The sequence below is a fragment of the Mytilus californianus genome, unplaced genomic scaffold, assembly GCF_021869535.1.
Source record: "Mytilus californianus isolate M0D057914Y unplaced genomic scaffold, xbMytCali1.0.p SCAF_8, whole genome shotgun sequence".
In the NCBI taxonomy this organism is placed as follows: domain Eukaryota; kingdom Metazoa; phylum Mollusca; class Bivalvia; order Mytilida; family Mytilidae; genus Mytilus; species Mytilus californianus.
In genome coordinates this window covers 110,491,530-110,510,871 of record NW_026262734.1, presented here as the reverse complement: position 1 = coordinate 110,510,871, position 19,342 = coordinate 110,491,530, and the positions used below count along the sequence as shown (strand labels likewise).

General features: G+C 33.0%; 1 protein-coding gene and 1 long non-coding RNA gene across 2 annotated transcripts; one reads left to right on the top strand and one right to left on the bottom strand.

The window, feature by feature from the left end:
* Window positions 1-707: 707 nt before the first annotated feature.
* On the bottom strand, window positions 708-18,818 carry LOC127710819 (probable RING finger protein 207 homolog). The gene is made up of 2 exons (XM_052216780.1): window positions 18,779-18,818; window positions 708-3,256 (listed from the first exon to the last, which is right to left on the bottom strand). Exon 2 carries the CDS (start codon window positions 3,241-3,243, stop codon window positions 2,341-2,343), a length of 903 nt encoding a protein of 300 aa, XP_052072740.1. The 5' UTR covers window positions 3,244-3,256; window positions 18,779-18,818; the 3' UTR covers window positions 708-2,340.
* On the top strand, window positions 11,052-15,758 carry LOC127710821 (uncharacterized). The gene is made up of 2 exons (XR_007986345.1): window positions 11,052-11,452; window positions 15,395-15,758. It is a non-coding gene; the product is annotated as an uncharacterized LOC127710821 (long non-coding RNA).
* Window positions 18,819-19,342: the final 524 nt, after the last annotated feature.

The following is a 19,342-nucleotide window of genomic DNA, read 5'->3' as shown; positions in this document are numbered from 1 at the left end:
GTAGATAACTCTTGAACCGTCAACGTACGTAATCGAATCAAACAATAATCAATTAACTAAAAATAAACTAATTATTTTCTTCTTTGCATGACGACAAAATCACGGAAAAAGTAACACACCATTAAATAACATTTTACTAAAATTATTTCCGTTACCGAAAGTAAGCTCAAAGTACTGCATCTGTGGATTTTAAAGCCCTCCTTTATTTGTTTATTTCAATAGCGACCACTGTTTTCTATTTCTTAGTGGATTCCAATCAACAGCATCGTGATGAATGTAGTAACGTCTTGAACAATACCAAAATAAAATGAACTGATTGGTTAAGTTAGTATTGTGATGCATTTACCAGTTGAGGGAACATAAATGTTTAATTGGTTCAGGGTAATTTACAATGACGGAAGATGACTTTCTGATTTGATGTGTTGGTATTTAAAAGGAAAAAAAGGACTGAAACATTTTAGTTCATCAACACATCAAAGCAGATATATCCACTTCATTTGAACTCTGGTGGATAGTTGTCTCATTGCCAACCATACCACATCTCCTTATTCTTATAAAGAAATGCAAGACGAACAAACACTGCCGCATAATAATAAGTTAAACGATAAATTTCTTCAAACAGTTTTGTTAATCACAAAGAACAATTTGTATGAAATTTTTGTATATTTTTTACTTTATAAATAGTATAACAATAAAAAAAAATCAAGGATATTAAACTTCAACTTTAATACGACAAATACGCATTTCGTCACCTTAAGACTCATCAATAACAGCAATTACAAAGTGTTCTCAAATGTTACTTAGGCTATTTACGTCTGGGTGTAGAAAAACATAGGAATTTGTATGATATTAATAATTTTGTTCGGGTTAGGCGAAGTCCAAACCTGATTATTAGTATAGTGATTTCGGGCGGATTGGCAGGCGAGCTATCTGGAAAAGTAGGTACCTATAAACTTGTTGTTGATTAACGCCTGCTTCCATTTTCAACCCACATTCCAGGAACCCCACAGAAAAACGCCACACGTTGAAGATGACAACCTGTTATTATGGTAATTTTCGTTCTTTTTTCAGACTCGGAAACTAGTTATTATGCAGCTAAATTTAAAAGAGATTGCGCCAGTTTTCTGTAATCTACTCCTCGTACGGATTTCAAACCATACCCTCGAAACTTCACACCCGTTGCACACATATAGAAGTTTAGCATTTGCTATTATAATGATTATGGAACTATTTTGGGACCTTTGGCATATTTCTCAAGACATTGGAACTTAGTAATTTTCAGCAAATTTACGAATGAGAGATCTGATTTATTGTGATCAAACCAATCTGGTATTGTTTTTTATGATAATTGATCCCAAGTCTTTCTTTGTGTTTTAAAATGCTCTGTAATAGTCCAAAAGCAAAATGACGTTGGATAACCTTTTAGACGTTTTACATACAAGTGGCACTTGAATGATGTGAAACTGAGAACACTTTATGTCTTCTTCAATAAGAGTATTAATTTTGTGTGTAAATATAAGTGTCATTGAACTCCTTTTACCGGTTGTTTTTCTTATTCAAACAAAACATCGTATATTTCGAATACGCCAGTTTTATCCTTTGCTACTAGCAATTTATCCCTGTCTACATCGTAATCTACTGCATAAGGAGAACAGAAATCATTAAAACTAGATGTTATGTCTTTTGTTGATATTCCATTTGGACTGATTGCTATTACTTTATTACTTGTCAATAGAGCAACGAAAACAAAACCGTGTTTTCCCACAGTTATCCCGTGAGGTTCTCCATCTGTTGATAATTGCCATACCGCTTCCCCATCAATAGTACAACACTTGACTAAATTCGGATTGTGTTGGGTGTAGTACAATTTTCCGTCAGAATAGGCAATATGAGTGATAAATCCTTCTAAAGGTAAGATTTTCAGGGGTTTTCCGTCATCATCAACGCATTGAATACCGCCTTCATATGCCCTTATATATCGTTGTGTACCATCCGATGTAACTCCCCAACATTTCTTTTCGAATGATATTTTACCTTTCTCTTCGGCTGTCTCTAAATCAATCAGAATACTTTCCTTTAAATCTGGAATCGTAATTGCAATTGAATGCTGAGAATAACGAGAAATTCCGTAAGGTTTGCCTCTCTGATAAAATGTTTTGACAACTACCCCATCCTCTTTGCACATGACGACCTCTTTATTATTGCTCCAGTCAGTAAACGCAAATCTTCCTTCGCGTAAAAATATACACCCAGCGACAAATCTTTCAGATCCAGGATTCGACAAATCAAACGATTTCACCTTATCAAATTTGATATCTTCAATTGTATAAATTTTGTGACTTACCAACTTAGTTTAATTTGAATTGACTGATTTCTCAATAGTTGTAGAGTACAATTAGTCTCTTCAGTTTCAAAATTCACTGCCTTTTTAACTACCGCTGGCAACGAAGCAAATTCAAACTTAAATGTAATGTCTTTTTGTCTTAATACTTTGCCGTCAATAAGGAGAGCCTCCAAAATACGTTCTTCTTTATCGAGCTCAGTCCTCAATTTCCCTGTCCCAGCGAAAATCTGATAACTGCTTCCGAATAATTTCATAGTTGTTAAACCGTTGCGCATGTCTTCTAATCGCAAATTAAGATTTGTCAGTACAGATGTAATATTTTCCATTTCCTCTGTGTATGGTTTCCCGATTTTATCGACCTTGACGATTATATCCTTCTCCATTTGATCAAATACCTTTATCATGTTATCATGTAAAGTTTTCAAACTGGACTTCAAACTGTTTACTTCGTCTTGATATTTTGTCAATGCAGTTTCTCTGTTGCTTCTAACAATCTCACAATTTTTACTGAGTCGATCAATGCCGTTTTCGACATCGGTCAGAGATGCCGAATCTGCTGCATTCTTAGTCATTACCTCTAGCGAACGGAAACCTGAGCAAGTTGAATGCTTTGTAGAACTACATTGTGAACAACAGGGTTCGTTGTGAATAGAGCAATATAACACATATGGTTCACTGTGGTCGTCGCAGATCTGTTTTATTTCCGCAATGAATGTTGGTAATTTCTTGCGGTTGTCTACCGAAATAGTGGTATGCAATGGTGATGAACAATCTTTAATAAATCTATGGACTACACTACATTCTTCACATAGTCCTTCGCATATATTACACCATATGACTGCAGGTTTTACAACATGACTCTGCTCACAAACTAAGCAAAATGGATCAGAGGCTGCCATGATTAAAATTCAACTACAAAAAAAAATGTATTACTGTGAAAGTAATTTTATTCGTGGGCATCAATTTTCGCGGTTTGAGCACATGTTCGTGGGTTTGTGAATTCGTGGATTTTAGTTTTCTTTAAAAGAGATTGGGTGCAGAATTTGAAGATTCTTGAAACTTTTTAGAGTTTTCTAGAGTTTCTCATGGTTATGAGACTGTTTTCATCGTCCTTTGCCTTCAACATCGGACCGAGGGCAGCAATAAACATGTCTTTATTTTTACTGTACTTACATGGCAGAGTTTGCAGTTTTTGTTTAAATGAATTAATTTAATTCTGAGTTTTAATTTCAGGTTGTTTACCTGTGAAATGTTCATGTTATATTATTTTTCATTACTTATGTCTTTTCCAAAAAATAATTAAAAACAAATATGAAAATATAAAGAAAGATGTCAGTACATGTTATTTTTGTTCCTCTGCATGTAAATAAGAGCTCTTCACAAATAAGAATATTCGACATAATATTTAAGATCAAACCTATGGCTCGCAAAGCAACGTTCTTTAGCCTAACTCTATGAAAAAGCACTTTTGTGTGGGGTTGCTACATGTAATTGACTAAGCAAATTAAAAACTTTTTTTTTATTCATTTAAGATTAAATAAAACTGATAAACTTGTGAAATTTGATCGTATGTTATGTCACCTAAAAAAAAAGCCTGGTGACGTCTACACTCGAAAATACATAATCCAAACAGGAAACTATGGAACGCCAAAACTGTCTTATTATGTCCATTTTCATTATATGATGTGCAATTGCAATTATATGATGTGCACTTGTCTTTATATGATGTGCAAACACCATTATATGGTGTTCAGTTGACATTATATGATGTGCAAAAATCCTTATATGATGTGTTAATATACTTATATGATGTGCTAATATACGTATATTATGTGCAAATAAACTTATACGATGTGCAAAGATCCTTATATGATGTGCAAATATACTTATATGATGTGCAAATATATTTATATGATGTGCAAATATCCTTATATGATGTGTAAATATACCTTTATGATGTCCAAATATACGTGTATGATGTTCAAATGTACTTATATGATGTGCAAATAGACTTATAGGATGTGCAAACATCCTTATAGGATGTGCAACTACACTTATAATGATGTGCAAATATACTTAAATGATGTTCAAACATCCTTATATGATGTGCAACTGTACTTATATCATGTGCAAATATACTTATATAACATGTATGACGTGCAAATATTCTTTTATGATGTGTCTGTGTCATTTTATTATGTGCTTTTAACACTAAATGATGTGGTTTGGTTTATTTTATGTCAAATCGTAATTAAAAGATGTGCTTTCATCGTTGTTATGATCAATGAACATGATTACGATTAGAACGATTACTGTCTACGCCATAACTGATTCCGATCTGCTTCTCCGAAATTACTATAAACCCGGCTCAAATCTGTAACTATCGTTTGGAAAATGGATGAGATTTCAAAAGAGTTGCCACGTTGGTAAAATCGTTTTAAAGATGAAATAATCTCACTTGATATTGTTTGAAAAATGTCAAAATATGAATTGCAAAGTTTAGGTTTAATCGATGGGTGTACAATAATAAACCTACGTTTAACGTAATTAAATTATGGGTCCTCGTATGTGTACTGAGCACCTGGAGCTCAAATATCTGATCTACCAGAGGCTATTCTGCAATATTGTTTGAATCCCAGTTTACTGTTCTGAGATATCAACTCCAGCCTCGTATCAGCGTCCGAGATGGCAATTTATAGACAAAAATGAGACAGTGCAATTTAACAAGAGTCAACCTTTCAAACATATTTTTTTCGGCTTTGTATCTATCTGATGAGTTAAGCACTTTTCAACATTTCAACTGTTCTTATGTTGTGATGTAAGACCACTGTCCCAGGTTAGAGGGGGGAGGGGGATTGAGCGCTTACAAACATGTTTAACCTGGTCACATTCTTTATGTGCCTGTCCCAAGTCAGGAGCCAGTAGTTCAGTGGTTGTCGTTGGTTTATGTCTGTCATAATTGTTTTTCGTAAATTGTTTTGTTATGAATTAGGCAGATATAGTTTTCTCAATTGAATTGTACATACTTTTCATGTCGGGGCCTTTTATAGCCGATTATATGGCATGGGTTTAAAGCTGGGGTCACACATTCACGATTTTTACTGCCGTCCTTGACAGGACCATTCCCGATTAAAATTTGTCAAAAGTCTGATCAAGATCCTGAGAATCGTGGCTGGAAATTGAAACTTTAATTAAAATTTGTAAAAAAATTTATTTAATCACGACAACAATCAGATATTGTTCAGGAAGCATCCAAATTCAGCCGTTTCCAGCCGAATTTGTCCCGATTATACGGTTCTCAATCCGATATTAATCCGATTTGTATCTCTCACATGGTAAAAAACGACCGAATATGTCCCGACAGCGTCCCGATTATACCGAATGTGATCCGACACAGATCAGACAGTGACCAGACAGTGAATCGACGCTGACGGAAGATATCCGTTAGAAAACTGTTGCCATATTCGGGATGATCAGGTACTGTCGGAACGCAATCCTATCACAGTCTGCTGTGCTGCATTGCAAACGGCTTGGTCTGGACTCAGTCGTAATGTGTTCTGTAATTGTCGAGACTCTGACGTGGATATTATGGCCGAATTTCGTATTATAAACGGGACTCTTCGGGAACGGTTTCGGCAAAGACTGTTCGCATTCGGCAAGATCTGGTTGCAATCGGGACTCAATCGGCAAAAAAACAGCAATGAAAAATTTCTCCAGATCATGCCATTTCGAAAGGACACCGTCCAGAAAACACAGAACATTGTTACGATTTTTATCCGATACCGCAGAATCTGTCACGACATAGTCACGATAGTAATTCGACTAGAAAAAATCGGCAGAGTCTCCACGAATGTTACGGGACGCACCTAACTGTCGGGTGCTTGGCTGACCTCTCCGGCCCATTCCCGATCCGTAGGAATCTGTAACGAACGTATACGACTGCGTTCAGACAATGATAGGACATTCCAGATCATTGAGGATAGTAATCCGACTTTTTCACTTTTCGTGTCTTAGCGCTGTCTGATCTCAAACGGGAGCCATAATCGGAACTGTGTGAACGCCGCATTACTCATTGACGAACGCTGTACGGTTGCTTACATCCAGATCATATGAACTTTGATGGATAGTTGTCTCACTGGCAATTATACTACATCTCCTTTTTATATCTTAGTGCAAAAGACGGCTTTACCAGTATATATTTTCTGTCTTTTTAAATTGCCGCATTATCTTTATTCATTTCCTTTACAAATTTTAAAATCAGAGTCATTTTTATAAGTATTTCAAATCGATAGCTATAAAATGTTCTACTCATGAATAATAATGCCTGGTATGGATATGGAATGAACTTGAACTCGGTGCATTACCGACCATTCATTTTTTTTTAAATGTTTAATTCAGATTTTCTTGAAAAAGACATCATTTGATTCAGAAGGGAAACAAACAAAATAGTTTGTTTCCATTGAAAATGTCTTTCCTATTTAGAGGCAGTTTCTTCTATAAGAAGTTGATACCCAACTTTCAAGTATGTTCATTTTTAGTAAATTTTGCCTTGCTGATTATATTAGCTTGTTCAAGTATCTCTTTATCTATTACTTTTAGCAAGATTTATGTATGAAAACGCGAAAATGGACAAATATCGGCCCTTGGAAATGCAATAACTTCTGTAAGGGACTGGTCATTTGTAACCTGAAAGGGAGGGATGGAAAGAATTATGGGGAGGGCTTGAACACTTTTTGGGAATAGAAAGGATGTATCCATCTTTTAAACATTTCAAATGGAGGGGGGCATAAAACTTTGTGTATCAAGTTTGAGCAATTTTGCATTTAGTATTTGATTATTTACCATGAGTGTCTAACACTTGATTGAGATTTCATATCTGTATCTCTTATGTCATCATTTTTGGCTTCAATCTTCATTTTAATATTTGTTTCATGTATGCCATGACCATCTTCTGTTAGTTTTTGGACACGAAAAACGGCAATATCAGAGATTAATGGTTTGGTCTCTAAGTTTTTGCAGGTTTTCTCGACGCTTTACGATTATACTCCTTTCCATATAAAAAAAACCCACTTATAACACTAAAAGCTGTTTCCTTGCTTGATTTATCGTAAAAATCATGATTGAGCATATATATCAATGGTTTAAGATAACATATGGAAGTCAAGTTTGGCATTTTAACATGTCTTTCTATGAACAATTTTCATTTATGACCTGGAGATGCATAACCAGGGGACCCATACACTACGCTTTCCTCTACAGTAAAATAATATAATGTTTTGGCTAGAAAGACATAATTTATTTTTTAAGTTTTTGGAAGGAGGCTCGAATTCACTTTTGGAAAAATATAAGAGAAATTCCAATGTTTCCTACAAGGTCCCCAAATGAAAGAAATTACCAGTTCCTTAGCACTGGATTCTAATTTCAGTCCTGTTGGGTTAATTATTTGTAGATCTGTTCTTGCCTACTATTTTGCAAAGAAAGGTTTCTCTATAAATAAGTTATCAAGATAATAGGCAATAAAACAACAAATATCCTAAAAGTTTAAATTGCCAAAATGAGAACCTTACTAAAGAGCATATTCAGACTGTTTTCATTACACTTTTTTTTAAAAAACTATTGTAGTTTCCAAGATAAACACAAAAAAGCCGCGACCGCAAACTGTTACTCCCCGACCTGAAACATTATCAAGAGTTCACAATTTTGGTATGTTTGAAGAGTTAAATGTTTACAGAACATCATGTTTTTACCTGTATAAATGTGTTAAAATTCATAATGGGATACTCGAGTCTTTATCCAAAATCAATATGAAAAGCTAGGGCTAACTATTTGGGCATTGCTGTAGAGTGTGTATTGCTCACCATTTCAACTGTTTACAGTTTCTACCCAAAAACTATTTTTTAAAGCCAATTACTCCTACAATGATTCATCTCCGGAATAAATTTGGTGACAATAGGATATAGGTATAGATTTTGACATTCTGCGCATTTTAGTAATGAAAAAGTGGTTTAATAATACATACATACATACAAATGTAATTGCACCGAGTTGAAGTTCGTCCCATATCTCCTTTCATCCATACCGGTATAAATATGCATGCGTTGAAACGTTTTTAGCTAATGTTATTAAGTACTTTTCACCCCAAAAGGGCATCGTGAGCTTTTCTTACACAGGCAAATTTTGTTCACGTGAATTTCACGTGAGTCTCATTTCACGTGAAAGTCACGTAAAATTCACGTGAGTTTCACATGAATTTCACGTGAATTTTTGCTCACGTGAATATCATGTGAATTTTTCATGTGAATTTCACGTGAACAGTTTTCACGTGAAATTCACATGAAATTCACGTGAAACTCACATGATCTGACTTACGTGAATTTAACGTGAACTGGTTAACGTGAAACTCATGTGAAATTCATGTGAATTTCACATAAACTTTTTTTCACGTGAAATTCACGTGATCTCACTCACATGAAATTCACATGATTTGACTCACGTGAATTTCACATGATTTGACTCAGGTGAATTTCACATGATCTGACTAACGTGAAATTCACGTGAAGTTCATTTGATCTGACCAAGGCTAATTTTTTATATAATGTGCTTACGTGGTTGGTTTTGCACAAGATAAAATCACTGTTTAAAATAATTAAGTGTGTGCACTAATTATTGCCATTTTGACATAATCGCCAAAATGTAAAAATAATTATTGAAGAAGAATTAGAATAAGAATATAGATATTTTATTTGTTTGAAATACAAAAATTAACAAATTCTAACAAAATTTCACAATAAACATTTTAAAAACATACTCAGGAGAACATTTTTACTAGCACTTTAATATAATTTACATTAAAGGGGGACATATAACCATCAAATGATTAATATTTATCTTTTTATTTCGCATGAATTATCTCCCTTGATAGTGGATTAGATGCAACTACAAAAAGATCAGTGTTGGTTTTGAGTTGTATTTTCTATCACCGTTTATATTTATCTCTAGTAGAGCAATAATGGTAGAATTTGTATCTTTGATTTCAAATTCCTAAGATACTTGGAATATATTGATGGGTTAATATTGATTTATCAGTAATATTTCTATTTTCATTTATCAGTAAACTTAATTTCTTTCACACATTTAAAGTTTCCTTTATTTTTGTACTCTTATAAAATATGGGAGGTAACTCCAGCTTTTGAAATAGATTCCTGTTACTGTAATTAAGATCCTTTACTTTCCATAATTGCAAAGAAAAAAATTGATAATGAATATCACTTCAAAACCTGAGTTATCTCCCTTTTTTGCTGTGTATTAAACTTTTCCTCAAACTTATAAGTCAAGTGCAATTTTGAGCTTTGAACCACACATAAGATTAACAATAGGACATATGAATAAAAATAAGTAAGTGTGCTGAAAAGAATTTTATTGGGCCAAATGTTGTCAATAAATGTTAAATTGAATGTTTATCAAACATGTCAAAGTATACATATTGGAAGTGCAGTATATTTTTAAAACTGCTTTGCTATCAGAAATATGAAAAATGTTTGATTTAATATGATTATACAAAAGCGGTAAATGCTAACTACTCCCTCATCTAAAAAAAAGAAAGAAAAAAGAAAATATCTTCTTTCAGGGATTGTAATTGTGTATCAACTGGATTGCAATTTATGTGTTGGTACACTTCAAAATATTTTATAAACCTTTTTATAATGATCAAGATTTCTCAATTTTTCCTTATCAGTTAATGAGTAGTCAGGGTTTGTCAATCAATGGGAAAAAAATTTTAAACTAAATATTAATTTTATAATTTCAGTAGTAACTAGGTAGGGATTTATTTAAATTTTATGTTGTGTTTTTTTTTTTACATTCAATGAGTCTATGGGAGTAACATTCTGACTTAACAGTGCATAATGAAAAATGACAAAAAAATCTTTAGGGTAGGCTATTATTAAGACTAAAAAGTAGGGTAGTTAGGGTAACTACATATATCATCTGCCCCCCCCCTTTTGTGGGAAAAATTTTGGTTGATTATATAGGGAATCACTGAAGCATGACTGGAGCCCCCCCCCCCCCCCCCCCCCCCCCACATGTTTAAGGTCAGTTAGTGCTCCCACCCTATGAAAAGTTCTAAATCCGCCAATGTATATTTTTATTTGGCTTATTAATAAGTATGTTTTAAGGAGAAGATTAAGGATTGTCTGAAATAATTTGTTAATTTATAGCGAATGGTTGGTTAAATTTACAACTTCGATAGATCTGATATTATTTATTAAAAAAAAAACTACAGTCTTGAAACATGAAAAACCAGGAATTTTACACCTAAAAATGCTGTATAATTTTCAAATATTTTTAATTATCTTTTAAAATTTATAGATAATAAACATATTTTAAGTCCTATATAGTGTCCCAGGCAAATGCATTAATGTGCTATGTATGTTATCGAAAATTATTGATTGACATTAAATTATTACCAGAGGCATTAAACTAATTTAAATAATGTCTCTAATATTATTTAGCTGTAATAAATGTGAGGGTATGATTGCCAATTAGACAGGCTGTTAATTGGATTAAACATATCGATATATTCTTCAACTAAATGAAATAACTTCATTGAAATTCTATCTAACAATATAGTTTATATTATATTAAAATATATCAAACAGTTTTAAGGGTTAAACTTTATGCTCTACTAAAGGGGTGCTCCTGTAAATGATGCTTGTAAACAAACGAATTTGTTATTTGTTCATTTATATGTCTTACTTAGTCAGGACTTTAAGCAGTAAATATCATTTTAAAAATGAATTGAGTCAGTAAAGTCGGGATGCTGATTATGCTAAGAAACACTGGATATTGGTCTATAATAGACTATTGAATGGGGAAACCAGCATGTACTATTTGCACATGGTCATGGATAACTATTCTTCGTGACGATATCCGGGACCGGAGGTCGGTTTTTAAAACGCTTGAATGATTCAGATGAATGATGCAAATTGAAGACGCCGGTAGCCAATTGCAACTGACAACAACTTGAACAAGTACTTGTTTCTGTTTATTTAACGAGACAAACACAATCAAGGAGTTATGAACGCATAGAAACTCGAGGAAATAAAACAGGTAACTCAAATAAATGATTTAATAGTGCAGAAATAAACAGAAATAGTGAGAATGATTTTCAACTTTTCGTCTTTTGTCCTGATGCAGGTCGTTTCGTAACCTGGTCGTTTCGTAACTAGTCGATTCGTAACTTAACTAGGTCGTTTCGTACCTGAGACGTTTTGTAACCTTATATCAATATATAATAACGATAAGAGTAGTAGGTTACGCAAAAAGTAATAAAAAGACTTAGTGATGTATGTGTATATATATATCTATATTTATTTATTTATTAAATAATTAATTGCACATAAATTTACACTTTACAAGTACAGTTTTGCACACATGCGAATAGAACAGAAGAATTTGAATTGTCCATCATCATTTAGATGTACCCCGTCTTTATCAAAGTATTTAGTCTTCTGCCACGTGCTTTGATGTCTCCAATACTTGACACCACTCATCTTTATGTTGCTTAGTTCTTTATTTATCTTCTTTTTTTTTCTATCATAAGTTGTTTCTTTCATGTTTCTTGTTTTTAGTCTGACGATGTTGGAGCCTATAACTACAGAAGGAACACCTAAGCGCTTGATATCTTTTGCGAGTTGTACAATCTCTGATGCTGTGTGTGATGCAGATAATTTATCACAGATGTCATTCTCTCCAATCTGTATGAAAACAAAGTCGGGTTTAAATTTCTTCACTATGTGGAGATCAAAATGTCTCAATGACTGTACTTTTCTCCCGCCTACCCCGTGAAGCTTTGTTTCGGGGTACCCTTTGACTTTGTTTCGACAGAACTTGATAAGCATAGATGCCAACCATTACGATTTTCCCGTAATTGTTACGATTTTTGGACCCAAATTACCTTTTTAGTGACAGTGACTCAGATTCAGATCATTATATTGTTAGACGCCGACCACCACCTAGAGTCATAACCGAGGACAACTCCGAGGAGACATCGTTTCTTCCTCTACAGATCAAGTTGGTATCCGAAGGTAAACTGAAAAGGTATCAGCGTGTAAGGACCCGCTACATACAAGGACGCATTTTCTCATTCTGGGATAAATACACTCAAAACCAGATGTCCAGTAGTACATTATTAAGGAGGTGTGCTTTTGTTTACGGACCAACTGCTGCTGCTGCTCCGGCCCACTAAGACTTTGTTTCATGTTTATACCAGGGTTTTTCGGATGAAAAATCAGGCTTTATGCCAGTATAAGCATGCAAACAAAGGACAACATAGTGATGTATCTGAAAGAAAGAAAAAGAATAGAGTAAGATAAAGTGTTCTAAAGAAAAAAAAAAAAAAAAAACTTTAAATCCGCCAACGCCGGTCCCCAGCCCGGGTGAAAAGGGAGGAGGGTTATGCAATTGCATGTAAAAGTGAAAAAAAAAAAGGAGAAAATAATTATTTTTTTCATGTCGTGTGCCATAGGTCGTGTGCTATTAATCTACTTAATCACTTTACACCTACTGTAATTACTTTTTATTACCTGTCATAAGTTGTCATAAATCCATTAAAGCTGTCACCGAGTGTAATTACCAATTAGCCAATTAGCCAATAATTAAAAAGATTTCAGAAAATTTTAAATTAAAAATATTACAATATTGTTATTATTAGATGAACAATTTGATTATTTTTAAATAATAACTTTAACTTTTTCATTTAAACTAATTGATTTAAACTAACACTTTATAACCATATATAATTACAAAAGTTACGAAACGTCTCAGTTACAAAACAAGGTAGTTACGAATCGACCAGGTACGAAACGACCAGGTTACGAAACGACGTGCATTCATCAGTTCACAGTTGTAAAACTCCGTTTAAAATAAACACCTATTAGACACACACACATGTATACTCAAAAGTTGATACAAAACAAGAAAACTCGAAGAAAAAATTCCATCTTCGTCATCCAACTCATGGTTTGAAAAAATAATGTATGATTCTATGAATTGACCTCAGCTCCGGGCTCCTGTAGCCCTAGCTCCGGTTGATTATTTCTTTGTTCAGAGTCATTTAACCATATTGTAATCAGGTTACTAGGGCAAATAGAGGTATAAAAAAGAGAAATAGCTGTAGAGAAGGAGTAACGATTTTGTGTACCAGAGAAATGTACTTCAGAGATTTAAGATTATGCCACTGTATTGTTGAGCCTGCAGTTTTAATAGATGTTGTAAACTTATATTACTGTTACTTTGGATTTTGAATAATTCAGTAATGAGAATTGAACTTTTAATCAACTTTGTGTTTATGTTCACTGGCAAGACTTCGTTCAGACTACACCAGGATTCCATCAATCACGCTACCAGTTCTTTTCTAGGGTAATCCTGTAACACTGTAATCAGTGACACTGTGTACGAGTGAAAGGCACGACCTGAAACTAATACACTCAACAACACAGCACAAACACAAGGATACACACTTTAGTTGAAGTTGTATAACCAACTTTTCGTCACAGGTTATACTTTGAGAATTTACATGCAACTTTAAAAAAACAATTATTTCTGAAAATTGAAAAACATACATGCATGATTGAAATAGATAAAACCATGATAACAAATATTAAAATGTTTATTAGTCCCTTACCAGCAAAGCCAAGGGGACTTTAAGTAATGCTTGAAAATATTGATTTGATATTTATACATTGTATATAGTTTTACCATGACAAATTTACAGATCAAGTTCAATATTTATTCTGTTGAGATGTTTTTCTTTGCATAGCTATGGTCATTGGACTTAGAAAATTCAGGCAAATAATCTGTTTTTCACTTTCTTTGTTTGTTATACTTGGAGATATTGATTTGGTAATTGTCATGAATCCTGATTGTTATGCCACTTTATAAATGGAAAAATTGCAAAATTTTTAGTTTCCGTTCTCTTACTTTAAGTTTGCCTCAACCAAATGTTATGAAACTTATACACAATGCTTATTACCACAAAACACAGATCAAGTTTGAAATTTGGTGGCGTCACTTTACCCGTTCTAGAGTTATGCCCCTTTATAAATGGAAAAATTGCAAAATCTTAAGTTTCCGTTCTCTTACTTAAGTTTGTCTCAACCAAATGTTATGAAACTTATACATAATGCTTATTACCACAAAACACAGATCAAGTTTGAATTTTGGTGGCGTCACTTTAACCGTTCTAGAGTTATGCCCTTTTATAAATGGAAAAATTGCAAAGGGTCAGCGGGAATAAAAAAGCATGAATGGTCAATTTTATTTTTATTCTGCAAATCAGAAAAATAGGGTCAGCGGATCCGTAAACCAACAAATAAAAAAACCCTGGCCTAAGGGGCCTAAACAATACTTTTCTAATACACTGTACAAGTTACCTATTGCATGTCTTGTACAATTCTGGTCAAATTTTTAGGAAACTTATTTTGATAGGTTATATCAACAATGTCTGACAAGTTTTAAAATCAGTGCCAATCATTCATTTTTAAAAGAGTTATGCCCCTTGGAAACATTAATTATTTGGAAAATTGCATTGTTATGGCTCTTGTGTACAATTCTTGCTAGAATTTTATGAAATTAATATTAAATAGGTTTATATCATCAGAATGATCAGAGCATTTTGATTTCCATCTGTAATGTTTACAAATTCCAGATTTCATGGCAAATTTCAACCATTACAAACCTCCACAAGCTCCATAGCAGAGGTAATCAAAAAGTAGTGCAGCAACAAACAACAACTATTAATATTCCACTCCAGTTAATCCGACACACAATATACATGTATGATTATATACAAAGATATAAGAAGATGTTGTATGAGTGCCAATGAGACAACTCTCCATCCAAGTCTCAATTTATAAAAGTATATACATATATGTACCCGGTAAGTTTAAATATTAAATTGATGTTATCATTTTTGCTTGAATAGTAAGGCAATATTTAATTTGATGTATATTTTACAAAATAATATATGCTGGTTTTTTTTTTTTATTACAGCAAATGTATTCCAAGAGTTTATGGCTGATTATGCAACTACAGGATTTTATCATGGAAGCAACATCTTAGAAGGATAAGTGCAAATGTATGAAGGAAGCCTTGTGTATAAATACATGTAGCAATTACATATGCAGGAGAGAACACTTAAACATTACTAACATGTAGTCATGATATGGGCGTGGTGCATTCTAGAAATCTAAACACCAGGAATTAAATATTGTATATATTTTTTTTCAACTACAAGTACTTTCAGTATATCATACAATTCTAATTCAAATTATTGTGTCAACATGACAGTTACTGTCTAAAAATGGAAAATGCTTGTTTTAAAATGAATTTTTTATAAATATATAAATAACAAGAATTTTTAGCTTATTGTGAAGCCAAACTTTGAGATCTTTTAATGGTATATGCCTGTTGTTTGTCACCATTTATTTTCTTTTTGACTTAACCTTAAGATCAGTGGTAAAATGAAAAACTGAAAACCATATATGAAATAAGAAAGAAATGGTTGTAAATAACAGCAAGACTTTCAATATGGTATATCAAATATATTTCACAGAACTTTCTATTTCAGTTTATTAATACAATGAGGTTTGAGGTATAAATCAATCAGACAGTAACACAACAACAAAAACACCTGAAAAGTCCTCAACAATAGACAGGTGTCGAAACAATATGTCATGATCTGTTTTAATTGACCAGAGTACATGAGTATGTGGCAGGGTGAACTACCTTTTTTCTTCAAAAAACTCATAAGAAGAATTGGCATCTTTTGCAAGTAATACTTGTCCATAATGTGATTGGAATGTCTCAAAACTGATGAACACAAAAAGACTTATACATACATATTAAAAATGAAATATACATCAGTGCATACATCTTCTATAAATAAATCACCTTCCATACATCAAATTAACAAAAATATTGAGACTTGAACACAACCAAAAATGTTCTAGGAGTGAACTATGGTGCCCTGGATATTTGCTTGCCTTCTTGGTTTTATTGAATCTATCTGCTGCATTGAAGATATTGTGAGTTGGAGTTGATGAATAAATATTATTTGTATTGTTTAGGACCAAGAAATTTAAGATACAAAGAGAAAGTAAAATAGAATGGAAGTATGAATTCATCCTCAAGACCAAGAAGAATATTTATATATATCAAAATAGAATGTGTACTAGATTAGCATTTACTTATCTAAAATATGCTGAAATACTGTGAAATTTGTGTGATTGAGACTCAATTCACCTTAATTTCATTTAAAAAAAATAATGTGAAAGCTCGATTCACATTAATTTCACGTGAAAAATTTAACGTGAATTTCACGTGAAAGCTCGATTCACGTTAATTTCATGTGAAAAATTTCACGTGAATATCACGTGAAAGCTCGATTCACGTGAAATTCACGTAAATTTAACGTGAGTTTCACGTGAAAAATTTCACGTGAGTTTCATGTATAAGCTCGTTTGAGGTGAATCTCACGTGAAAAATTTCATGTGAAATTCACGTGATTTTCACGTGAAATTTACGTGAACAAAATTTGCCTGTGTATCACTTGGCGTCCGACGCCCGGCGTCCGACGTCCGGCGTCCAGCATCCGGCGTTCAGCGTCCAGCGTCCGGCGTCCGTCGTTGTCGTCTGTTAACTGTTACAAAAAAAATCTCTTCTGAAACTACTGGGGCAAATTTTAACAAACTTGACCACAATCATCATTGGGGCATCTAGTTTTAAAAATGTGTCTGATGACCCCGCCTGCAAACCAAAATGGCCGACATGGCTAAAAATGGAACATAGGGGTAAAATGCAAGTAATTGACGTTTTGTCTATTTTTTTAAAAACTGTTATGAATAGACAAAATCTGACAGGCGCAGAAATGTTCAGACTGCTGAGCTTTTACCAATTGTTTCTATACTTCAAAACTGTCAGACGACTTCTTAAAGGAGTTATTGCCCTTACAGATTATTATAATAGATACTTCAAATAGCAAAAATGATCAGCGAGACAAGTTCTACAAATAAGCCCACATGATCGAAATTGTCAGTCGACTCCTAATTAGAGTTATTGCTCTATGGTGACGATTTTTACCATTTTTTTGCGTTTTTGCTTTATATCATAAAAATGAGAATAGATAGAAAGAAACTTAAATAGGCAAAAATTATCAGTAAGTCAAGATCTACAATTAAACAAAACATGAAGGAAATCGCCCGCCGACTCCTTATTGGAGTTATTGTCCTTAAATGACGATTTTTACCATATTATTTTTAGTTTTGCCTTATATGATAAAACTAAAATAGATAAATAGACACTTTACATCACAAAAAAATGATCAACAAAGCAAGATCTACTAACAAGTAAAATGTTTCAGATATAGTTAGTGGACTGTCACTTTCAAGGAGCGATTGCCTTTAAATGAGTATTTTTTACCCTCTTTTGTGTTTTGAGAAAAAAACTATAATCAGCAATACAAGATCAACAAAAGGGAGATTTTTGCCATGAACTCTATTCTCGTCTACAATGGTGGGCCTTTCTTCAATACTAAGTATGCATATAGAACAAGGTGAGCGAAAAAGTCTCTTTGAAGCCTCTAGTTTCTATAAATTGCACTTTTGGAAGCTGATACCAGGCTGGAGCTGCTATATCAGAAACAGTAAACTGACATTAAAAAAAATGCAGAAAAGCCTCATGTAAGAACGTTTTGATATCATATAATGAAGCAAACCGAACCACATCATATAATGTTACAAGCACATAATATAATGACACAACCACATCATCTATTTGCCACTGGACGTTAAGCAACCAACAATCAATCAATCACAACCACATCATATAAAGATGTTTGCACGTAATATAAGGGAAAATGCACATCATATAAGTATATTTCACATCATATAAGTACAGCTGCACATCATGTATGAGGATGTTTGCACATCATGTATGAGGATGTTTGCACATTATATAAGTATATTTGCTCATTGTAAAATACATTTGCATGTACATCATATAAGTATATTTGCACATCATATAAGGATGTTTGCACATCATATAAGTAAATTTGCACATCATATAAGTATATTTGCACATCATTTAACGTTAACTGGACACCATATAAAGGTGTTTGCAGATCATATAAAGGTAAAATCACATCTTATAATGAAAATGGATATTATAAGACAGTTTTGGCGTTCCATAGGAAACTATACCAACCGTGCTATGCTTTCCTTTCTATCTGTTTTTTGTGTTGATTGTCAAGGAATATCTTTTGTTTAATATTATCCTCCAAATCATTACAAATTTTTATACATTTTTCTTAAATAATCTATCGATAAAAGTTGTTCATCTCGAAACATTGAAATTGTGAACATGGACATTTTATCTTACCTTTATCAGTCATCGTGTTCAACACCAGGAAGTGTATTTGTTTGTCGTGTGATATAGGCCAAAAATTAAATCACAGTTCATAGATGTCACGAAATTATTACTTTATCTATTTTTAGCTTTTCGATATTTAGATTGTTCTTTTTTGATTTAGGACAGGTTTTGAAAACAAGTTTTAATTTGTTAATGGTAAGCAACCCACAGATGAAAACATGGAGAACATCGAATGCAACTTATAAATTATCGATACTGTTAAATCTTTTGCACGATTTTTATGGCAAAATATACTTAACAGCACAAATAACGCACCATGCATGTTTTTTTCACAATTATTTGAATTTGCTACACATTTGACACATTTCAATCACTTTAACGTAAACAGGTTTACTCAAAGAAATAAATGGAGGTGGTGCCAGAAGAAGAAAAACACAAAGAGATTAACATTTGCCTTTGTATATAAGTTTGAAACGCTTCTCTTTTTAATAAAGTGAATGATAATTTGATATTCAATTATGAAATCACATTATATCGAAATAATATTTTATCCGATTTTCGTAAAATTTTTAC